The sequence below is a fragment of the Cygnus olor genome, chromosome 4 (assembly GCF_009769625.2).
Source record: "Cygnus olor isolate bCygOlo1 chromosome 4, bCygOlo1.pri.v2, whole genome shotgun sequence".
Taxonomy (NCBI): Eukaryota; Metazoa; Chordata; class Aves; order Anseriformes; family Anatidae; genus Cygnus; species Cygnus olor.
This window is the reverse complement of record NC_049172.1, coordinates 17482335-17508552: the sequence shown is the minus strand read 5'-3', so window position 1 is coordinate 17508552 and position 26218 is coordinate 17482335. Positions and strand designations below refer to the sequence as shown.

The following is a 26218-nucleotide window of genomic DNA, read 5'->3' as shown; positions in this document are numbered from 1 at the left end:
TCTACACAAGCTTCAACTTCTGCTAGACAACCAAAAAAGGATGTCTTATTTTTTCACTAAGAGCAGATTCAATTGTTGAAAAAAAAACCTGCTTCCCCAAAATTTACAGCAAAAAACATTAGCAAGAAAAGAAGGAAATCCCCCAGAAAACAGGTATGCATGAACATCTATGGTGTTGTGTAGCCAAGCCATAGTCATGTTCACAAGGTACAGTTCAACCTCAGACATCTTAAGTGTAACACAACAGTCAAAAATTTCTAGTGCTAGCATTCAGAAATACCATGCAAAGTCTGGAAGTTGGCAAAATCATATAAGCATGTTGTTAATAGGTGGTAAGAACATTCCTAAGATGAAAGGATTAAAAATGAAAAGTGACCTTAATGTGCTGCAGATGAAGCTAATAATTACTTCTTCAACCTAAGCTCTTAATGGGAAGTAAGAATATCTCACACTTTTGGAGACTAGATTCTGTTCTTCACCCCAAGTTATTGAAGGCTAAAAGGTAGAAGATGTTGAGAGGCTGTACAGACTATCCCAAATTGAAAATTACAAACTCCATACTGATGAAATCTTGCAGTATTATAGTATCGAGCTCTTTAAAGACCTCTTCCCTTTCCAGCAGGAAAGAATAAAAAGCAGGAACAGACCTTCTGTGCATATTGCAAGGGGAAGAGCTCTATTGTCTTGAGTGGTAGAACAAAACACAGAATATAAAACTGGCTACTGCACTAATGCACAAGAGCTAGTCATAGAAAGCAACACTAAGAGAAAAACTGTAGAACTATTCTTTACATGATTCATTAACAGTGGCATTAACAGTGGAACTGTTAACATTAACAGACAATTCTTCTGTTCTCTACTTCAAAATATAGCCTTCAATCTGTGGTGCAAAAGCTTCCCTTATGTATATTTTGTATATGTATTAGATGACATTTCATCATGTCAGATCTTTCAGCAAAATGTTACTATATCTATACAGCAACATGAATATCATCCACTTACTTTCATCCATGTTAAATAGTAATGTAGATTAATAATCTGTGAATGGTTAGTCTACTAGTTTATAGAAACCAATTTTACTGGAAATAAGGCAAACATCTTCTTTAAAATGCATTGTGGACAGCTAGAGGGAGGAAAACAGCTCACATGCATCTTATCTCTATTGTAAAGCCTTACATAGCACGTTAAGACTATGCCAACTGTATAATATGTACATATATATACATGAAAAAATATTAAAAAGGAGCAAAGACTGGAGCAAAAGAAAGAACAGCATAGTTTCAAATAGGATCAAAAGTCAACGGAACAAAACTATTGATCTTGGAGATCTGTTGGAACAACAGAAGACTCTTCCTCATTAAAAATATTTTAGTCATCTTATAAAAGAAAGCTTTGAATGAGAAAAATCAACAGATCTCTCTGTTTTGTTCCACAAACTTGATGACTCAGGAAATGTCACTATATTGCTTTTATCTCAGTAGCCTGGTCCATCATTGCTATAGCACTGAAGACTTCACATAATTGCACATTTCCCTTTCCTCTGGGGTAGGATTTTTCATGTAAATCTAAAAATTATACTGGGATCATGAGAAAATGATATGGATTCTTAACAGGCTACTGAAAAAATACGTTAATAGATGAGCAAGGCGATGTAAATCAAGTCTAGAACTCTACAGGTGACTCACAGATGAGAGCATCCACCTGCAAAATGGAGAGAGGCTTCCCTACATCCTTGGGCAAGAACTGTTTTTTCCTTTACTATTTCTCCACTTTTTTCTGCTTGTCTGACAAACTACAACAGTTTAATTGGCAGATGTGGATATAATTAAAGATCATAACCCTTTATTTCCTCCCCGGTGTTTCTGACAAAAAAGATGGAACTTAGTGATAAAGTATAACTTAGCACTGTACACTGGTTTGGTGTTTCTTTTATCTTAGTTTTAAAGACGCACAAAGAAATATCTAAAAAAGGTTTATAAATTCAAGCATATGTTTTTCTTTGCATTTTTAGTGGTGGCACTGTAGATGCCATGGTCTGTGCTCAAACTAATTTAACTGATCTGCAGTAACAGTCATGTCAACCCCACTAGCTTTCCAGCCCTTTTCGGTTCGCTTTGATTAATCACCTTTCTTCCTGCTTCTTCCAGCTCCCACAGAGTCCAGTGGTAAAAATTAAATATTTGTTACCTAAAAGCTATTCTTAAACTTATTCAAAGTTATTGAAATATATAAAATGAGAATTTAATGAGAGATTACCTATATGGGTAGCCATGGTATTTGGAACGGAATATCGACAAAAGGAAGCTGAAGAAAAAGACCACCAGACCCAGGCCTACCAGGCATATTACTGGAAAGAAAACAACTTTGTTTACTAGCATATAAAAGACTTAAACTGGAATTTCTACAAAGAATATTATTTATGTCAATCATTTATAAGGGATTTTGACAGTGAAATACAAAAATGTTGCTGCCTTGCCTACTGATGCCCACTATCTTCTGACAGGATTTCAAACACACACTGAAATAATATTTATGGTTATTAAGAAAAAATAAATTGTCAGTATGAATGTATTTTCAAGAAAAGAGTAGCAATTTGCAACTCAAATGTGTGTGGATGCAAACATCTTACCACTGATAATGGATTTAGTAACTCTGTAAATTATACATATCACGTAATGTCATTTCAGGTATTTGCTTGTTCTTTTCAGAAAACAAATCACATTTAGAAAAATATTGCTTAACTAATGGAATCATGTTCTCTCTAGTCAACCCTCTAAGGCTAAAGTAACAGCAAAGGCTGTTTAGTAGCTGCTTTATCTAATTCTTAATGGCTAAAACATTACACTGTATTAAGTTTCAAGGTTGGTAGCCAAATTCTTTTTTACTCTTAACAACGATATTAATCTTTTGGTACTGAAGATAAGTAATAATGACACAGAGCTTCTCATAGCACCTAGATGAGATGCAAGCTCTTTTAAGTCTTTTCAGGCTACAAATGAATTAGCAAAGTAAAAATTTAAATTAAGAAATGATATGTGAAACAGCAGTTGGCACCTGTGTGCCATAGCATAAAACCTTATCAGTCATCATTGTTCACTCAATTGTACATAAGTGGGGAAAAAAAAAGAAACATTTTACAAGCTGTTGCAGATAATTGAGATGCATCTCATCTACATTAGGTTATATTTTGGTTCTAATGAGCAAATTTGGTTTTAAAAGCTTTTTTTCTTATACTATTCCTAGCCTAGGCAAACCTTTGCTATTTAATTGCAATATTTATGTGTCAAAAGTGGCTGGCTTTGAGCAAAGAACAAGCAACCATGAAGTCAGTGAACCTGAAAACGGATGCATTTTTTCATTAAAATTGGCCATGTGAAAACCGACATATGTCAATTTAAATATATGATTTCTGCAGTTATTTTAAGAAAACTAGCCATATGCAAATCTTATAAACACATTTCATCATCAGAAAATCATTAGTCACAAATATGATTTCAAAACATGAATAAATAAATAACTAAGCATGAACAAACAATGCAAGGCAAGTACACAGAAAGCATTCACGTAAGGACCACAAGCAGAAAGGAGTTTGATTTTGTACTGTAGTCCGTTGTTATTTCACTATGCTTACGTTCACACATCCAGATGCAATCTGGATCTATGATCACATGCCAATTAAACTCATGTCAATGTCTCTTTCAAAATCAGTATTAGTTATATACTTTCATATCATGTTCTTACACGACTTATTGCCAAAAATCTTTTAAATATTCTGAATGACAATGAAATTCAGAAAAATATTAAACTTGCATTTCAGAATCTTTAGACATTACAGAATAGGGTATGTTCTATATTGTTGGGCTTTCTCCTTCCTGTGGAAACTTACGATATTGGCAAAGTGTACCAAGTAAGAGAGTTTTTTCCACTCCTTCCGATGTTGTCATCTTAAGCATTTTAAATGCCTGAATTCATGTTTTAAAAACAATATTTTTAAACTCTTGTTCTTTAACTCACTGACTTTCAACATAATCCTAAGCCAAAAATCATTCACATTATGCCTTACTACGTCATGGAGATGCTGTGTCAACCTGTAGGTTGGCTGGGGATGCTTAATCCATTTATATATATACATATTCATGCATACATATATACATACATATATACATACATATTTTACAGCTACAACTTCATATGAATGCAGTTTTATCTCCTGAAGGTTTACACTATCTTCTCCACACCACAAAACTTTGGTTTAAGGGATACCTTTTGAAAACTTAATCAGGATTAATCAGATTCATCTGTAATTTCTCAGTATCTTTTAATTGTGCAAACATTATCTTAATTGTAATAAGCAACTTACTTCTCCTCTTTCCAACATCCCCTTTGGAGGTAGCAGCTTCATTCAGGAGTACCATTCCCATGGTGATAGCAGCATCTGTATTGCCATTGTCAAGGAAACAGCAGATGTGTGGATACCTCAGAAAGTCACAAAGGTACAGCTAAAAACTAAAGTTTTAACGGTAATAAAATGAAAAAGTATTTACATACATACAAAGCTGCATATCACAATCTATACCGTAACAATAGATTCACCTGTAGCAAAAGTAGGTAGCAACGTTTTCCTTTGTGCATTCGACATAAAAGAGGATAGGAGGTTCAAAAAGCTTTAAAGGGTAAGTCCTCATGTAGGACACACAACTTTTGCAGAGTTATGGAAATAGATATTCCCCAATATCTTCCAATATTCTGTATATTGGAAATAAAGGATTTTAGACAATGGAGACTAAAACCAGAAATCATTGTTATTGCACACAATTTATTTATTTAAATGAAAATTGAAGCAGTTGGACTGCTTTATCTTCCTCTGCTTCTTGACAGATATTAGCTCCCTCTTTAGTGTCATATTGTTTAATAGTTCAGCAGAGAAACATCCCAGAGGCAAAGTCCTCAGTCACTTGCAGTGTTTTATTGCCTAATTATTACTGTTACAAATACAAACAAGCACATAATGATAAAGCAATTTAACTAATTTAGCAAGATCTTAAACCATTCACTTAATTGTTTATTTGAAATTGTATAAATAAAAAGAATGGTTACTACTGTGCTTAACATCTGTTCTGAGGAGGAGGCATGCATGAATGCCACACTGAAGCAGGAGCATGTCATGTGAGTTATATTTCACAACGTCAGAAAATACAAACTTTGAGACAACTGAATCTTGAATAAGGAGTTTTTTTAAATTTTACTGACTCTGGGGCTAGGTAGCAGGATGACAGACTATCAACTTTAAGAATGAGATGTATTCCAATTTACCTACACAGATAATGCACGAGAGATACTTCAAACATGCTACAGCCATGAACAATATGTGTATCCTCTAACATTATACTTGCACTAATCCTATCAATATTTGTATTAACATTTTTTTTTCATGTCAGAAATGATCAATATTAGACCAAAATTCTTAAAGACATCTTAAATCGCAGTTATACAATTTCAAACTGAGACTGGGCAAAATGATTAGAAATGTCATAGAATCATAGAATCATTCATGTTGGAAAAGACCTCTAAGATCATCTAATCCAAACTTTAACCTAGTACTAAAGTCTACCATTAAACCACGCTAATAAGTTCTAAATCTACACATTTCTTGAAGACCTCCAGGAATGGTGACTCAACCACTTCTCTGGGCAGCATATTCCAATGCTGCACACCCCTTTCAGTGAAGAAATTTCTCCTAATATCCAACCTAAACCTCCCCTGGCGCAACTTGAGGCTATTTCCCCTCGTCTTATCATTGGAAAAGTTAAAAGCATGTCAATGCTAACATCATCCCACTTCAGAGGAGATCAGCAGCCTGACTAGGGGGAGTGACTTTAAACTAAAAGAGGGGAGATTTAGATCAGAGGTTAGGAGGAAATTCTTCACTCAGAGGGTGGTGAGGCACTGGAACAGGTTGTTCAGAGAGGTTGTGGATGCCCCATCCCTGGAGGTGTTTAAGGCCAGGTTGGACAAGGCCCTGAGCAAGCTGATCTAGTGGGTGGTATCCCTGACCATGGCAGAGAGGCTGGAACTAGATGGTCCCTTCCAACCCAAACTGTTCTATGATTCTATGATTCACATTTGAGACTTCTAAATTTCATACATGAAGAATGAGAAAAGTCAAATATTGAATAACGCGATTAACAAAAATAAGCATCAGTGTTGAAAAGAGGTAGATACTCATCACTGCAATATCAAAGAAATACAAGTATAAACAATCTTTTGGGTACAGACATCTTATCTACAGTCCTGAATTAGACACTAGCAACACATTAGTAGCCTGAATTACTTTTCTCACACATGTACAAGGTATAAGGCACAGAGTGACCCTTTGGAATGAATGGTTATATTCAAGTTCTGCACAAAATCATTGCTTAGAATTGCCTGGGGAGTGAAAAACTGGGGATCTAATTCCTCCTAAACTCACTCCCTGTCTTTCTGATGATGCTGTCCTACTTTACCTAGAGAAAAAATGCAAAATTCTTAAAGGCAGAGAAAATCAAAAAAAGACTGTAACTGAATCCCAACAATACTGGGGAAAAATCTCTTTCAATTCCCAGTCTTAAGGCCATTTATAATTTGTTTGTTTTTCCTCAAAGCATCAGAAACTCAGAATCAATAGACATAGGAATTTGTTAAATTTATGTTGAGAGACATCAGCATCACTATTATCGCCTTTTTCAATGCCTGTTTTGAAAGAAAAGGTCTAAAATTTATTGACTCTGTTCCTAATACAATGCTGTCCAGAGACAGGGTCCATTGACCGTGTTAAAGGAATTGGTGATTTCAAGGGACTTGTGCACCAGGATGCTTCATTGTGAATCTTAGAAGATGTTAGTTTCATTAATCAGACATTAACATATGTAGAATTGTATACCTAAGTACTTTAGTCATTTAAGATACAACTGAAAGCAACAATAACCTGGAAATAATGAGAATGCATCAGACATAGACATATTACTACTGGGAAGATTGCAGATGAAAAGTAGAAGAAAAACAAGAATAAAACTAGTAGGTAAATACACAAGGAGTTTGAAGCTTCAGCTAATGAACAGTTTGTTTCAGTGCAAAATCTGGAACACGAGGTTCCATCTCGACATCTGGAAGCACTTCTTTACTGTGCAGGTGACGGAGCACTGGCACAGTGAACTATGCTTATTTTTTGTCCCAACTCTTTTGGAGCCTCACATCATTACCCCTGCAACTTCCCTCACACTGTCACTATTTTTGCTTCAGTTGTTGCTTTCTAACTTTAGCCTCACTTGGTTAGTGTCAATGACACCAGCTTTATAACTTCACACTCTAACAGTGAGTGTCACTTACTTCATGATGTTGAAGCAAAAGAATCAGTCTTACTGAGTTCTGATTTCAATGCAATCATTAGCTTTTTACCACAGAATTCTTAGCCTAACTTACTATGTTGGGCTGCTGTTTCCTAATACTGCATGTTTTTTTACATTATTTTGATATTTCACAAAATAACGCAACATCTCCTAGCTACAGAGCAAAATCTCCTAGCTACAGAGATAATCTTTTAGGATAACACATTTCTCCAGTATTGGTTACTTGGACAGTTTTCTATGCACAAAAAATAAGATGGCATTAAAAGATGTACTTATTTTCTGTTTCTCTTTATCCCTGTTACTATGCATTATGCAATTATTCTGAAAACATGAGGGAAATGTGGCACTCAGATAAACCATGGCTAGCAAATGTTTCAAGTTCAGGTGCTTATGTTTTCTGATAAATGTATCCTTTTGTAGGAAGCTTGTGTGTGTGCAAATCCAGTTAAATATCTTCTCATTTTTAAATTTGGAATGATTTACCTACTGAAATTCTGCTGCCCTTTTTTCCCCAGCTGGTACATACTTTTCATAGAAATTGACAACATACACAATTCAGTTAGTTCTTTTCAAAAGGCTCCAAATATTTTGATACATGAGGGAGATCAGTTTAATAGTATGATGAAAAACAGTGATCACCAAAATTCATAAGATTATTTATAAAATGATCAGAAGTAGCAGAGCATAATATTTAGCTCCGTAAATACCAAGATGCTTGAGTGGAAGTATTAAAAAACAAAAATAAACATTGCATCAACAAACTCCAGAATGATAGATACCTTACAAAATGAAAGTGATTACTAGTAAATTCTGGCTGCTGTTTATTAGCATGCTTTGACTGAAAATTTAATTGCTACTAATTCCAGCCAGAGTGCCCAAAAGGAAGAAAATCTGGTAATCCATAAATGTATTAATGTGATGTATCATTTATATCTTTTCTTCATAAATTTAGTCCTAATCTGTTGTGAGTGAGGAGGAAAAGGAGAGAAAATTAATTGATAGACAACTCATTACCTTTGTGAAAAAGTTTGGTGGTCTCATTCATAATCTGCTGGATTACTTCCAAGAGTGAAAAACAAAACCTACATTAACATTATTCACATAAAGAAACAATTACATTAAAGCTGCAGATCACGCAGCTTGCTTAATAACTCATAAGCAAGAACAACAGGAGGACAAAATGTTCATCCACTCAACTTTGTGTTCAGTTTATTGTTAACTAAAATAGGGACAGGTTATCCCTTGAACTTTAAAAACCTCTCATTCACTTTATCGTGTGTGGGTAAAAGGAAAGCACATACATTTTTTGTGAAGGAGTATCAAGATCTACAGGAAAATCTATGATTTATCCCCCCCCCCCTTTTTTTCTTTGAGTAATAGTAAGTAAAACGATAAAATTCTTTACTGCCCCCTTATGAGAAGGACATATCCCACTTACCTAGAGAAATACCAGCCTTAACTTTTTCCTGCTAATATTTAAACCTCTAAAATACCTGTTGTAACTTCAGAAATATTGACCACATTACACATTCTTTAACTGAACCATTTCAAGGTGTATTTAACTTTCAACTTACATTTGAGAAATCCCAAGATAACACACATTCCAATCATTCTGTTTAGGAGATATTCTTTAGCTATGTGCAATTCTTGAAAACAAGGTATTAGTCACTTTTCTACCTTGAGAATCTGACTTTTTTATGTTAGTGTGAAGATAATAATCAAGACAAAAAGTACAGTTCCGAAATTAAACATTTCTCATTTTCTTTCATGACATTGTCGCTTCAGTTCATGAACAACGATTCTAATATTCCACTTTGCCTCTTCAATGTATAATCAATTCTGAATTAGATCATAACCATCCCAGTGGATGGTTCAACAGGCCTTGAGGGCTGAGGAAGGAGGCAAGTTTAAGATACTAATCTCTGTATGTCTGATCTCAGCAAAGAAGGATGACTCCTAAATCATAAGCTGAGAAAACGGAGCATAATTTGAAAATGATTTGAATATGAGCTTAATTTACTTATAAATTGTACAGGATCAGAACATACTTCAATACTTTTAATTGCCTGAACGTAGATGTACTGATCATCACAGCAACAACCCTGAACATTACACAGAATGGCTGAGATCATCTAGTCCAAACTCTCTGCTCAACCAGGGTCCCCTAGTGGACGTTACATCTGGATTGTGTCCAGAAAGCTTTTGAATATCTCCAGGGAATCCCCTTCCAGGGACTGAGGTGAGGCTGACTGGCCTGCAGCTCCCTTCTTGCACATTTTGAAGACTAGAGTAACATTTGCTTTCTTCCATTCCTCAGTCTCTTGGCCTTCTTTGTCACATTTTTCCACACTCTGACAACATCCCCATATTCACCCCACTTGGTCCCTGCTTCTACCCCCTGTATACCTCCAACTTATGTATGAGTTTTGTCAGGAATTCCTTATTCATCCCTGCAAGTCTCCTGCCCCCTTTGCTCCATTTCTTACTCATCTCAAGACGCTCTGGCCTCAGATACACCAAATGGCTTTTCAGAATTTTAGAAGGTATACAGCTTTTACAAGTTAGTCTTGGCACTCAAGTTCCTCTCAACTCATTGAAACGTGCAGTTCATAACTGTAAAGATACCAGAAGTCTGCATTTCAACCGTATCAGTACAAAGCAAAATACACCATTCTTCTTTTTCGTGCTTTTTCATCAATTTTACAGAGCAGAGAAATAATTTGATACTAATATAGAGTCTCCTATGTTGAAAAAAGTTTCTTTATCATTCATTCAATTAATGTCAGCTTCAATCCATGAGAACTGCACAAAGATTATCATTTTAATCCACAGATAATCTGATGGAACCTGACCTCCAGTGATGCTCTTACTTATTAGAAAATGGAAAGACTTTATAAAAGCTTTAGGAGTAGAGAAAGATTCTGGAATGCTTTTTAATTCAACTGCAACAAAATAGCATAAAGATACCTGCTTAGGCTTGTACTAAATCACTAATCAAACATTCATCCCTCCATTCAGGGTTTTCCAGCCTGATTTGCATCCTAATTATTCATATTGGTGTTGCCTTTTAGGATCACATTTAAAATAAACTTTGGAGAGATTAATTTTACTTTCAATATTTATGACCTTTTCAGTTCTGTAAATTATATCTGATGGAATTTCAGGGTTAGTCCTGTCCATCTTACAAATTTTTGTAGTGTAGTTGCCATTGTACAAAACAAATATTATTCTGACCTTATTTACGCTTTATAAATTGCCTCTAGAAATTTTCTGTCCTAGAGGCATATGAATCACAGAAGTGTACACCAGAACAAGCAGATATATAGCAGTATTTTAGTTTCCTTGCTTTACATTATTTTTAAGCACTTACAAATGCTATACTTGGTCTAGTACGTTGCCTCTTCTCTTTGCTAGTATACAACTAATCCTTTAGCATGCACACATACCATCTTTCTTGCTCTCTCTAAGCACCTATAGATTTTTTAAAGAATATCACAGATTATTTTTCTATATCATAAATCACCACCAATATGACTCTAGGCTGGTATTGTACTTTCCTTCACTTTTAAAGACCTGTACGATACCGTAATAGATACAGTTTATCCTCAGATGAATGTACTCAAGGACTATTTGATTTATTAAAAACTGTCTGTGGATACAAAAGGTACAAAAAAACTTAACTTCAGACAATGTTTCTGCATCTTTCAGTCAAATAAATGTGTCTCTTAACAATTAAAATACCCATTAGATTTAAACTGATAGCTAAAGAAATCCTGAAAAATTCTGTTGACTTTAGCCTGTGGTCAGTGAATGTCTTCTGGTCTGTGGACTAGTAGTCAGACAGTTACAAAAGGCAAATGAGGAAAATCAGGCAACTGTCAGAGCAGCCCACAACTAAATTTGTTTCTCAGGGGTTTGTACTTCCACTGGAAAATTTTAGAGATACAGATATTGAAAATGGTTGAAAATTACCAAACTACAGAGATAGCAATTTCATACACAGGACACACATCATATCGGAGAGTAACTCACCAAATTATCATTCAATTAGCTGATGAAATAGAATTATATCGTATGTTGTACTGACAAAAACCCAGTTGTAAATTTAAAGTCCCTGTGCATCACACTGACATCTAACAAACTTTAGGGTCTTTCTCAAGAGATCATATTATGAATTATTTTGAGATGAAAGCAGAGGGAGAATGAAATAATAGAAGGAAACATCAACCACAGTATTCCTAATTTTTCTAATTAGCATCTCCTTATGCATTGTTACATTTGAGAGGAATCAGGTAGCCTCCAAAAGAGCCAGAAGCACCTACAAGGTTAACAGAGAGACAGTATTAGAGCCTAAATGCAAGTAGATTAAGTAGATTATAGAAAATATGCACCATGTTTTGCTGCGCTGGACATTGATTTCCACAGTTAATTAATAAAAACGTTTAAAAATGCTGTAATTTTGTGCTATTAGTTCCATCTTTTTCCACTGTGGTGATCTTCCCTTTTTTCCTTATCCTTATGATCGAACAAATAAAAAGCTTGTATCACTGCTTTCATTAGCACCTTCTTTTACTTTTACATAATCTCTGGAAGACATAATTTGATTCCATTACGCATGACTGATAGTCTTAGAACACAGATCTAAATGAGCATTGTTCTACCGACGTTGACTCAAAATTTCAGGTTCTTACACTCAGTGACTACATTTTGCATTGACACACAGGAAGGCATCTTTCATTTAAATTTATTCTATAGTTAAGTTCCCTTACACCAAAGAGGCACTTAATACACTTCATTAAATTCACTCTGTAGGACAGGAAATGTCTTTCATAATAGGTGTAATTTTACAACTATAGAAAAGATTTGTCTTTTTCTTCATAACCAATCGGAATTTTTTTTTTCGTTTTCAATCAACATCTTATATCCACCTACACAGCTGTCACATTAAATTCTGTCTTGGGAATTCAAATTAACAAAGTGGAGAGATTTCCATTTTCACTTAGGTGCATATGTTTTTATCAGCATCAAAGTTAAGTATGTTTAACAGTAATAATGTGGAAGATTATCAGGTTATAAGTAACTGCTAATTCCTATAATTGTGCTTTTAGATTTATCTCCTTTGCAATCAAATAATTTGCTTAATGAAAACTGAAACTCTTTTGATAGTGCAAATATTTACTGCAACTTTTAAACTTAACTCTGCATTAGAAAGATTTACTTTCCTGGCAAAAAGAAAAATATATATTCATTACATTCAAATCAATTTTATTTCCTAAGGGAGTGACAGAAAAACTTGATGAAAATGGACATTCATTAGAAGTACTGGTTAGTGAAATGAAAGAATTAAAGGAGTCTTTTACCTTCAACACACACTCTCCAACCTTGCTACCTTTCTGTACCTTTCTCGTTGTATCTTCACACAGAGTCATAATTACAGCCCAGAACTGCACATTCCATTGTTTGGTTTACTAAACTCAGCATACCCTATCTGTATTCAGCTATATTTAACAACAATAACACTGATTGCTCAGTTTACTTCATATTGTTCCTTTCTTAAAAAGACAGCTCTTAATTCTGCAGTCATAATCTCTACCAGCACTATTTGTCTATAAATACCTGATTTTTATTGCTGACTCATTATCTATGACCCCTTTTCTGCCAAGAAAGGGTTGAAAGAATAGACACCAGCAGCCTGGAACATATTCTACATAAGGAAGGAGTAGGATTTTTCAATTTGGAAAGGAGAAACGAAAACGAAGCCTATATGATGAATTTTATAAAGACCCGGATAGAATGAAAAAGGGAAGGAAGGAAGCAAGGAAGGAAGGAAGGAAGGAAGGAAATGAACAGACAAAACACTGTTTCTTATGATGGAATAAATACACACAATAGATTTACTGTGTTCAAACTATAGCCTAAAAACCAACCAAACAATCTAAAGGAGTAACTAAAGGATGCTACATGAAGTTAACACTACAAAAATTAATTGCTACAGAATGCTGTGCCATAACTAGTTCAAAAAAGGATTAATAAGATGTAAGAATGTATTCATTCATCAGTGTTTAGGAGCTAAAATATTCTGCACGTCAGGCCTGGCTCAGAAATCCATAAATTGCTGGTTATGGTTGGATATTTTGTTTTTGTACTCTCCCTCTCTAAAGATCTGCTTAACAGTGACCATCGCACTTACACACAAAGATGTAAACTGTGATGATATCTTGAGAAGATGCTAAGTCTTAGTATTAAATCATGGTGTGTTTAGATATATCCTCTTTTTATGTGTTCGAATTAGATATCTAGCCAACAAATACATTGTCTTATCAGGATTACTTATGTGAATAAAGTTATTCGTTTATGTAAATTATGCCGTCCCAGGTTCCTCAGAGATATTCACACTCTTCAGAAGCAAAAACTTTGCATTATAGACTGTGTAATGTCTAGCATGTTGGTAGCTCCACATAAGTTACTGCTTTCATATCCATTTAACAACCACAACAACAATGTAACTATTTCTGTTTAAACAAATCTACCCTATGCTCTTATTTTAAATATTTTTGTTTGCACAGTCTGCCATGTTTATTCTACAGCAGGTATAGACTGTTATGACTTATTGATCACTTTTTTACTCCTTAGGAAAGTCACAATATTGATATAACTCTAGGTAACCTCTCAAATTATTGTGTGTGTAAATTACACATAGTTGCTTGAAGAAGCAGTGATCATCAGCTAAATGCTGTCATATTACACAAAACTTCCTCGATTGCAAATGATAACCCATTTCTCTTGCTCCTCAGAAGGAAACCAAATTTAGTCAATTTCAAAGAAAAATAAAAACATACTTGAGAAACAAGCATATATTTATGAAAGATTAAGAGCAACCTCAAACTCAATTTATACCTAACTTTTATTCACTTTTACTCTTTCTCTTTAAATCAACATTAACCCATTCTCTACACTAGGGGTGATCTGCAAACTAGAATAAATAAAAGCAAACCGTGCCTTTTGTTTTCTGCTAGGCAATAAAAAGCTAAAACATAGTGGATCTCATTATTCTACTCCTGAAACTCACCAGACCTTAAACAAAACTCATTCCAAATCAAATAACTGGGGTAGAACCAGTCTGGACAATATTTTCCTTTTTGCAAGAAAATACTGCTGAAGACTCGACTAATTCTACAAAGTTGGAAAAAAATCCAAATGGAAGTCAACAAACATTATGACAGACAAGATTGCTACACACAAAGCCATGAACTGCCGATTGGGAGGTTCACAATGGATGCTAGGAACAAATTCACTTCTGTATTTGCCCAGAGAGATTACGCAATCTTCATCCTCAGCATTTTTCAATACCGAGGCTAGACAAGGATATGGAAGACAAGATTGTTGGTGACAATCCTGCTTTAAAAGGAAATTCGGGGTATGTGATCTTCAGAGGTCCCTTTCAATCAGCATTTTTTGTGACTTCCACGATTATTTACTGAAATTAACTCTCCAAGACAAGGGAAAGAAAAGCCAAATAACAACAACAAAGCTGAATACCAGTATTGTCAGAATAGCATAAAGCCCTCAAGATTTCTGAGTAGTAACAGCCTGAAAGTCACAGTGGCAGAAGTGTATAACATTACAAGCGCCACAAATCATATCCAAACATGCTCTTTTACTGTTCTGCCAGGTACTCACCCACAAGGATTTATTAGCTCAGGCACTTTTGGATGTCAGCTCCATGTATTTGCTCCATACCTGAGATAACAGCCTGTTTCTGAGTGCCATCTGAGTGGCTGAACAGGCATTAGTGTGTGTGCAGCAATGTTTATTAGCTCTGGATCAGCTTGAGCATTGGCAACCAGGTACCTTGTACTGCATTCCTAATGGGAAAATTACATTGGGATGCCAAGCCAAATGTGTGGATTTTGATGTTACAGTTTCGATAGATAAGATCTCTGCCACAGAGTGGAGCCACACTGTTCTGACTAAAATGCTCCAGGAACAAGTAGAAATGGGGTTTGACCAGAGATGGTTTTTTATACTCCATGACCATTTGATATCAAGCAACACAGTCTGGAATTAGCACGTGTAAATGATTTTGAAAGACCTAGAAATCCTAATTTCATAAAGTAAAAGGAATATCCGAATTAAAGGGGCTACCTCTTACATAAAGAGTTAACTGCTTTTTAAAAGGTCTATTAAAAATTTTACTTGCTATCCTGCAGTCAGAAGTTCAGCAAGGTCTATGTCAAAATACAATTTTTATTATTTTTTCTTCAGTTTCTAAAAGGAACCTTCACCCAAGATGCAAGATACTGTGGACTCCACCCTCAGTAAGATGGCCCCCATTAGCCATATCTAAAGAGCTTCAGAATGAATCAAAACCTGGAATTTGGAAATGAAATAACATCTCCTTCTTGTTCTGAGGAGCTTAGTATCAGTTTTTAATGTCATTAGAAAGACATTAAATAAAACACTTAGCTAGTTTCATCTGCTGCTAAGTGCAATACCAGTATTTTGCTTGTTAGAAAATATGCCACAGAAATAAAACTAAGTACAAAAATCATCTCCAGAAGTAATCAAAGTGTTTTTTGCATTTGTCTTCATTTTACAGATATAGTATTCTATGTGCTGTATTACTATGGTGACTATTTCAATTGTGTTACTACTAAGATGTAGTTACCGTATTTTAGGACTAAAACTATTTGTTTAAAATTTTATAAGAATTTGGGGCGTACAACTAGTATGTACTCAGAAACACTGTACAGATGTTACTAATATAAGACGTTAACTTAATTTGGCTTTATAGTATAATTGAAACAGAATATCTGATATCTTTACAAGTCCTTCTTACCCAGCATCTTCTTACTTGTGTAGTTACAGCTTTGGCAAAAACAGCAGATCTCTATATGGAAATCATCTAGCAGATGGGGATCATCTAGCTATCCCCCAGATATGGGAATCATCTAGCACAGAATCACTAAAAACAAGTATAGAAATGGAATGGAAATTCATATTTTCTCACCAAAGATATTAAAAATTCACTGTACAGAGAAACACAACATTGCATTTCAACAACTATCAGGAAGCGATGACCTTGTCCCTACTACTATGAAGTAACAAGCAGCAACCAAGTGAAGCATGTACATGGTAATGTCTAACATTAAAATTCTGTGCATCTTCTAAACCTTAAAGGGTGAAGTGTGACTGTTTATAAATCTAGCATACTTGATTTATTTACCTTTTTATTATTGTTATTACTTTAAACTAATTCCCATATTTTCTATCAACATCTCCTGAATAAACAAAAAATAAAGAACCAATGAAGCAGCTCATAATTACTACCAGCATTGAAAGGATAAATATTAATTCCTTCATGCGTAACTGTTAAATCTGTCAAGACTTCATGTCACTTGTGAAATGTTTCTGTCCAAAATCCCAGCTCAACAGTGTTGAGCTATGAAATGAAACCTTAGAGAATTCTTTTTGCAATTGGCAATGAACAATCTCACTAAAAGTATTCTTTCAGCCAGCTGCTTTAATATAGTTAGCCAACTTCCCAGTTTAAAGATGGTCTCTGCCAACAAAAAATATCACTTTCATGTCTGAGTCAGACAAACAAAATATGTCATGAACAAAAGTTTTGTTTATTTTTAATCTTAACTAGTTTTTGCTGTAAAAAAATTCCCATTTTCTATCAGCCAAAATGATTTCTTTTAGATAACAGATTTTTTTAAATTGTGTCAGTTTGGGAAAAGCAAAAAGCACTACAAAATAAATTGTGGCTATACTATAGAAAGCACAAAACCCGTATAATAATATGCATAATGTTATATAAGACATTTCCATCTACAATATAATAGCTGTCTCTGTTTATGTTTAAAAATGTATCAATTAAATTAATAACTAAAGAGCTTTGACTTTGTAATTTTCAGGTAAATCTATCTTTAGCTCTCCCTTCCCAAGAAATGGAGTGCAAATTTAGAAAATATGAATGATAAAAAGCATCTTCAAATCTTGAATGAATACAATCTCATTTTTACACAATATTAAATTGAGTATGATATAAAACCTAGAGAATTTACAGAATTGCAGAACAGTTGAGGTTGGAAGGGACCTCTTGACATCATCTAGTCCAACACACCTGATGAAGGAACCTGCTTGAGCAGGTTGCCCAGAACCATGTCCAGTTGGGTTTTGAATGTCTTCATAGATGGAAACTCTCCAACACCTCTGGGCATCTGGGCAACCTGTTCCAGAGTTTGACCACCCTCACCGTAAAAAGTGTTTTCTCATCTTCAGACCAAGAAACCAGTTGTTTTTCTATTTGGGTCCATTGCCCCTTACTTATCCTCTAAGAAGGAAGCCTGGCTAATCTTCATTTCCTTCCATCTCCCCTGAGCCTCCCCAGTCCCAGCCTCTCCTCAAATGAGAGATGCTCCAAACCCTTAATCATCTTTGTGGCCTTTCACTGGACTTGCTCAAGGAAGTCTGTATCTATCCTGTACTGGGGGTGGGGAGGGTACAGAAGTGGACGTATTACTCTAGTACAATAGGGAATACTGCATTTAATCTGAAAAATCTGTTCATAATTTTTAAATTAAATTTGCCTTGGCTATCTGTGGAGCAAATAAGGTTTAAGGTAGCAATATCGATGTCACAAAGGAATGATGAAAAGAATGAAGCAAGAAGACAAAATGATGGTCTTCTCTTCGGATAGTAAGTGCCAAAGATGAAAGTAGATGGGGAAGCCAAAGGAGGGGCAGGATCTAAATAAGTCTACTTATCCTCAGGAAGAGGACAAGAGAGTAGCTACGATTGTCAAACTCTGAAATCTGGCTACTACACAGCTTGGGAAACTTTATTTTTTCCCTCTTGTTCTCCTTAGAAGAAGGTATTTGTGAAGGAAACACTGTACTTTAATATCAGTTAATGGTGACTACAGTTTTCACTCACTGAGCAAAGCTGATCAGAAGCAAGATTTAAACAAACCAGATACTATTTGAGTTCTTCTTACACGTTCTTAAGACTTATTCACCAAAACAAACAAACAAACAAAAACTTAATTTGTCCTGTGTCAGTAAGAATGAAAAATTAGAAGAAAGATTCTGAGTCTTTCTGCCAGGAGGCAATGTGAGAACAAATGGGACTGAGTTATTATTATCATGAGAACAAGAAGCAAACTGTTTAGATTAGTTAAAAAGAAAAAACAGAAAATCTGAAGACTACTGGAGGGCAAATAATCCTCATACATGATCAGTAAGTTTCAATTTCGTAAGCTCTTGTCTGTTAAAACAAATAAAATAACACATCATTTTTAACTTTCAAAACAGAGTGAAAAAGAGAAGAAAATTCTGTTCTGCCACTGCAATGATAATATTGAAAGGAAAAACATTAAGAATAGTAACCAGACATTAACAGTAACAAAGGTGATAACAAGGCACAAAAAGCAAAAAGCAATGCCAGCTTTCCTTGGCAGCAGAAACAACATTGAATATTTATTTAATCACATAGTAAGCCAAAATACAATACCTGCTCAGAAGTTCAATGATGTTCACTGTCAGAGCAATTTCATTTAATAGCACAGCTTTTTTTTCCTATTTATCACAATTTTGAAGGATACTCAGCAGAAGAATAATATGAGATTCTGCAACAAACTGAGCCTGACTGCTTCCATGTATGTAACTCTGTAAAACAAAAATGAAAAGCAAACCTGTTTAAAACAAAGAATTCCATTGAAAATTCCACACAACTGGATGTGTGTGAGCACAAATAAAACCTGTTTTGCAGAAAAATACAGACAGCAGCAGCTACGGCTAAACAACAAACGCATCTATATACGGTAAAAAGGAGTGTTAAAAAAATAACATATTTAGGGTTATACATACATATACACAGGATGTAATATTTTATATATGAGAGCATTATGCTGTACTTACTTTCACACTGCTAAAGTGGAGTAAAGAACATACATTTATTTGCTCAGGACATAACGATTTTTGAGAAGGGAGGTTGACAAAATCAAGGCCGTGCCTCAGCATAGTTCTGACAGAAATGAAAACTGAATCTTGCAATGTTGCCTTTAAAAGTCCATTTTTTTTTATTTCTAGACTGAGTGAATTTACTTAATAAAAATATTTTGTTCATATGAAATTGTAGTAAACACAATCACAGATGCCAATACTAAATAGAAACCTAAGTTAGTCAATGTTTTTTCCCCCCAAATAATTATTGTTAATGGACATATTTTGTACATTATTTTTTAATAACATACAGCATATTATTCAGAAGTTGTTAGTTTTTATTGTTAACTAGCTATGATATCAAAACAGAAAGCAAAAACAGGAATGTAAACATGCAAAAAATGAGGGAATTTCTCTCTCTTCCTCTACTATAGCAATTACAATCTTGACTATAGCTTGTCATGCTATTACATGGAAATTAAATATATCTGTGTTCTCAAAGTATTACTTATATGTATTCTTCTGAAGCACAGACACAATTTTCACCTCAAATAAATAGACAGAAAAACGCTCACTCCCATTAAAGTAAAGAAAAAGGAAACATTTTGCACCCCTCATGGCTTCAGGGTTTTGTTAGTCTATTTTACCTCATACCTTTTGCTTTAATTCATTTTATTTTGAATGATTCTGCCTGAATAAAATTCATGTCAAGATTCAGAACAACTTTTGAAATCAAACATTTGAAATACTCTGATGCTTCAGCATACAAAAGAATGCCTTCATCCATACGGGTTAAATTCTGGTTGATGCACTGTTTAAACATGTAGTTCATAAGATATAAAACATTTTTTACTCAGTGGTTGGTTATCTACTGTTTTCAAAATTGAGTTATACTGTGTTCACTCAAATCACTAATTCAAAACTAAAGTATGCAGGAACTTCATATATCTAAAGATTCAATCTCCCAAATGAAATGTCTTTTTTCTTTAACAAGATAAAAATCACAAGATTATCTCATTGCAGTATGATTGTGATAATAGGTTAATCTGTATTTCTGGACTTTTTGTCAGGGCCCCTTATAAATCTCACTAAGGCAAAATAGACTGATATAACAAAGGAAGAAAATAAGAATATTTAACATTAAGAAAAATTAAAGATCAAGTTAACATGCTTCTCAACAGACCACTTCTTAATTGCCTTTCTTTGCTGCCCTGTGCAAAGTAGTATAAATGAGCACTTTGCATTATTAGCATATAAAACTGTAAATAGAAGAAAACAACCCCACCGTCAATACAAATATTCACATTTATCCAATCAAATTAATTGTTCTATCAAAATATAGTCTAAATTAGGGCTGTTTTCCCCCTCATTTTCTCCAGCATGGTTATTAAAAAATAGTAGTACAAAAAAGTTCTCTGTAGCATACTCTGAATCAGTTGTATCCACATAGCTGCAAATAATGACCCTGTCATTATTTCTCATGCAGCTAAAGCAGTATTTATACACGCATATATACGCATTTGCAGTATCTGGATTTACATGTGCCTAACAAACTGTAAACGTCTATTTCTACTTATTATCATAGCACCAAGTTATGATAAAGCTTACAATGATTAAAATATGTACTGTATTTCTGACCACAAGATGACTTGAAATAAAAAATGGACCTTTCAATTGAAAAGTGTAACAGGGTCTAACAGCACTATCCTGTTATTAAGTACCTATAAGCATTTATACATAACCACTACTGGTCTTCTCCACATGTTCTCCACATGGCTCAGGAGTGGTCTGTCCCCACGTGCCCAAAGACAAGCCGGCATGGAAGAAGACCGGCCTGGCTGAACAGAGAGTTGTGGCTAGAGCTTAGGAAAAAAACGGGGGTTTATGATCTTTGGAAAAGAAGGCAGGCCGCTCAGAAAGATTATAAGGATGTTGTAAGGATGTGTAGGGACAAAATTAGAAAGGCCAAAGCTCATCTGGAGCTCAATCTGACTACTGCTGTTAAAGATAACAAAAAGTGTTTTTACAAATACATCAGCACAAAAAGGAGGACTAAGGAGAATCTCCATCCTTTACTGGATGCGGGGGGAAACTTAGTTACAAAAGATGAGGAAAAGGCTGAGGTGCTTAATGCCTTCTTTGCCTCAGTCTTTACCGGCAAGACCAGTTGTTCTCTGGATACCCAGTACCCTGAGCTGGTGGAAGGGGATGGGGAGCAGGATGTGGCCCTCACTATCCACGAGGAAATGGTTGGCGACCTGCTACAGCACTTGGACGTACGCAAGTCGATGGGGCCGGATGGGATCCACCCGAGGGTACTGAGAGAACTGGTGGAAGAACTGGCCAAGCCGCTTTCCATCATTTATCGGCAGTCCTGGATATCAGGGGAGGTCCCAGTCGACTGGCGGCTAGCAAACGTGACGCCCATCTACAAGAAAGGCTGGAAGGTAGACCCAGGGAACTATAGGCCTGTTAGTTTGACCTCAGTGCCAGGGAAGCTCATGGAGCAGATTGTCTTGAGTGTCATCACGTGGCACTTGCAGGACAACCAGGCGATCAGGCCCAGTCAGCATGGGTTTATGAAGGGCAGGTCCTGCTTGACGAACCTGATCTCCTTCTATGACAAAGTGACGTGCTTAGTGGATGAGGGAAAGGCTGTGGATGTGGTCTACCTTGACTTCAGTAAGGCTTTTGACAGTGTTTCCCACAACATTCTCCTCAAGAAACTGGCTGCTCTTGGCTTGGACTGGCGTACGCTTCATTGGGTTAAAAACTGGCAGGATAGCCAGGCCTAAAGAGTCGCGGTGAATGGAGTTAAATCCAGTTGGAGGCTGGTCACTAGTGGAGTCCCCCAGGGCTCAGTACTAGGGCCAGTCCTCTTTAATATCTTTATCGATGATCTGGATGAGGGGATTGAGTGCACCCTCAGTAAGTTTGCAGACGACACCAAGTTAGGTGCGTGTGTCGATCTGCTCGAGGGTAGGAAGGCTCTGCAGGAGGATCTGGATAGGCTGGACTGATGGGCTGAGGCCAACCGTATGAAGTTCAACAAGGCCAAGTGCCGGGTCCTGCACCTGGGGCGCAACCCCAAGCAGCGCTACAGAATGGGAGACGATTGGTTAGAAAGCTGCCTGGCAGAGAAGGACCTGGGAGTATTCGTTGATAGTCGGCTGAATATGAGCCAGCAGTGCGCTCAGGCGGCCAAGAAGGCCAACAGCATCCTGGCTTGCATAAGAAACAGTGTGCCCAGCAGGGCTAGGGGAAGTGATTGTTCCCCTCTACTCAGCTCTGGTGAGGCCGCACCTTGAGTACTGCGTTCAGTTTTGGGCCCCTCGCTACAAGAAGGACAAGGAGGTGCTCGAGAGAGTCCAGAGAAAGGCAATGAAGCTGGTGAGGGGTCTGGAGAACAAGTCTTATGAGGAGTGGCTGAGGGAGCTGGGATTGTTCAGTCTGGAGAAGAGGAGGCTCAGGGGCGACCTTATAGCACTCTACAGGTACCTTAAAGGAGGCTGTAGCGAGGTGGGGGTTGGTCTATTCTCCCACGTGCCTGGTGACAGGCAAGGGGGAATAGGCTAAAGTTGCGCCAGGGATGGTTTAGGTTGGATGTTAGGAAGATCATTACCGAAAGGGTTGTTAGGCATTAGAATGGGCTGCCCAGGGAAGTGGTTGAGTCACCATCTCTGGAAGTCTTAAAAAGACGTTTAGATGTAGAGCTTAGTGATATTGTTTAGTGGAGGAGTTGTGTGTGTTAGGTCAGAGGTTGGACTAGGTGATCTTGGAGGTCTCTTCCAACCTAGATGATTCTGTGATGTACACTCAACAGCTCCAGAGACGACACCTCCAGAGTCAACAGATCCACCCAATATGGTATTGTCCACAAACTTGCTCAAAAAACCTTAAATTCCTTCAACAAAATTGTTTATGAAAACATTGAAGAGGACTGGTCCTAAAATGGAGCCATGGGGAACCCCACTAGGGACAGGCCACCAGCCTGATGTAACCCCATTTACAAGAACCCTCTGCGCCTGACCCATCAGCCAATTGTTCACTCATCTTATTATGCTTTTATCCAACTGTTTTCTGGTCATTTTGTCCAGAAGGATATTGTGAGAGGCAGTGTCAAAAGCTAGAGTACTAGCCACCACCTGACATTCAGTATAGATAAAAACATGGACTGGATACAGTTTATTGTAAATGCAAATAAAAAAATTTGAACTAACCTAAAACAATGAAAATGAAACCCTACCTAGAAGACCTAAAGCAGAGACTGAACTTTGAAAACTGGCTGATGAATATGAATTTCTGGCTAAATATCGATGTTATATATTTTTTGATATTATATATCGATGCTATATATTTTTAAAAATATTAATTGCTAAAGGCATAGCCTCCCTTGAAAGGAAGTTGATGTACTTTAATTTAGTTTCAGAGATATTATGTTTTAAAAAGCTAGTAAGAGACAATTGTTACCTACTTCTCTTTCCCCAGAGAGAGGACAGGAACGGCTACAAGCAAAGTGAGTAGCCACCTTAACCGTAACTTAAAAGCCATCTTTACCATCTTTATTTGAGAAAGCAAGATATGCCAGGTTAACTTAAAAGAGAGAGACAGAGGGCACTAATTAAAAGCTAGTTAGTTGAAATGTTAAATAAGATGGATGTTTTTTGTCCTGTGTGTATATATATATATTTAGTTTTTCATTTTATCTTTTAACTACTTCTTTGTTCTACTACGAATCTGCTTAGATAAGCTATTTTTTAAAGTTACCTAGTAATAAATCTAACTTTGGGTGATCAGGAGGCTCCTCAGATTGCTTCCCAATGACATTATTCTCCAAATTCTCAAAACAACAGGAGGGTACATCTTTATGACAGCAGCATGACAGTCCAAGGAATGGGAGTGTAGATTTTGAGAAAGTGAAAGACTGTTGCAGTGACAAAGGGAAACCAAAATAACTTGCATTTGACACTATAACGTGAATCATCTGAGTCTGACACTACCCCATGCCATATCTAAAGGGGAATGTATGATAACCACTGCATGAGAGGAATTATTTGGTGCATTTTTTTCTGCAAACAATGTGCTTTCAAATACAAAAAAAATTCAGAAGATGGAAGATTAGTAGTTAATGCAAAAACGATGGCAAACAGCTTTTCTTGAAGAAAGAATTGTGAGAAGTACTGTGTAGCATTTGTACTTGTGTCTTACCCTACCGGTATATAATGACACTGTGAGGCCACCCAAGAGGTATACATTTTATCTGTACAGATAAATATTTATGCATTATGTTCCCCCACACAATAGTTTTGTATACTGCGATGGCTATTGACTCAGATTTTGAAATTCATGGCCATCTGTGGCTCAAACCCACGTAAAATAGAACACATTTAAAAACAGTATACATACATATAAAGTATGACTATATATATCTGTGTGTGTACATATGTATGACAAACCAGCTTTTCAACAGTTCTCAACTTGTTTTCTCAGTACTTTTTTGTAGTTCCATAGCAGCTTTTAATTGTATAAAACTATTGAATTTTGGTTATCTTGGCTAACCAAAACAAGGGGATTGGTCACATGTGAGGCGTCTTCATTTTCACGCTTGTCTCCCTTCACAAAATTGCTGAATGACCTACGTGGAAGGCATATATTCTTGTGAAATTTTATTTGAGCCTGCAAACTATTAATGGACTGAAGTAAGATTTCTGGTTTTGCTATCTTTTCTGCTTTTTGACACTGAATCCATTTAATATTTGGAAGCTCTGTGAAGTCTGCCTGTGAATGCTCTAGGCAAAAGCTTTAAATAAATTCATGAATAAAATCAGTATTTCTCTTTCATTTTAGAGGCATCAAGAGGAATGACCACGTAAGTTGCAAAGCTGAAGTCCATCAGAACAGATGCACCCATGACTTACACAGAAGAGCCATACAGCCACACAATTGCCACAACCAAGACAACAGCAAATACTATGCTAGCAACACTTGTAGTGGAACTGAAATGTGACTGACACATTGAACAACTGGTCCTTTTCCATCTTTAATGTTGTCCTATCTCAAGTCTAATTCCACAGAAGCAATTTGAATTGCTAACTGAAACAATCATGTCCTCAAATTAGGCCATTTTATTTGTCAGTGACAAACAGTTGTTTACTGCATGCAGATTTCTACAAAGCAGTGTTAAATATTTATCTACTATTCGTAAACTCATTAAATATTTAGTGTTATTGAACTGCAGATGGCACATACATACAATCCCTCACTAGGATAGTCAAGGATAACAACAATGTAATATATTTTTAAATTTCTCTAAATACAACATATGCTTGTGATTTCCCTTCAAGGATGATAATTGTCACGTTCAGGAAAATACTTGAGTTAAACGTAATCTGTGCTCTTTCCCCCCTTTCTGTTAATGCAATGTAAATAAAACAAAAACAAAGTAATCAAAACTAAGGCCTCTGTGAGTTACACATTCAATCTTAAGACAATACAATTACCTTCTGGAGTAGGTCACATCAAGTTAAAACACAATTTCAAGAGCTCCAGTGCTCTTTCCTACAGTAAAACATCACAATGTTTATGAGTGTGTGGATGAAGGAAGCTAGGGTGGAAGGAGCTGGTTTAACTGAGTTGGGTTTAGCAATAGCACACCATGCAAAGCTGCTTGATGAAGTATCATTCTGGATAACTGAGAAATAACTTGCCCTGAATTTGCAAGATGTGACACATATAACGTTGCGTATTGGAAGCCAATAAAAAGCAGACCACCGGAATAGTCCAGACGTCATCTCACTTCTCTCTTAATTACTTCCTTAATTTTGTAAAGCCTCTACAGATGTCTAAAACTAAACCAATTGTAGATTTTCTGCTCAGTAGTCAGAT

At 36.0% G+C, this 26218-nt stretch overlaps 1 protein-coding gene across 2 annotated transcripts in view; it reads right to left on the bottom strand.

Annotated features, from left to right (window-relative positions):
- The window catches only part of TUSC3 (tumor suppressor candidate 3), a 120191-nt gene that overhangs the window by 5952 nt on the left and 88021 nt on the right, over nt 1-26218 (bottom strand). For both annotated transcript variants that reach the window (XM_040555864.1, XM_040555862.1), the window contains exons 7-9: nt 18994-19057; nt 4361-4435; nt 2257-2347 (exon numbers count right to left, since the gene is read on the bottom strand). In XM_040555864.1, the coding sequence (XP_040411798.1) occupies nt 2257-2347; nt 4361-4435; nt 18994-19057 (230 nt within the window). The remainder of the gene's footprint in view (nt 1-2256; nt 2348-4360; nt 4436-18993; nt 19058-26218) is intronic.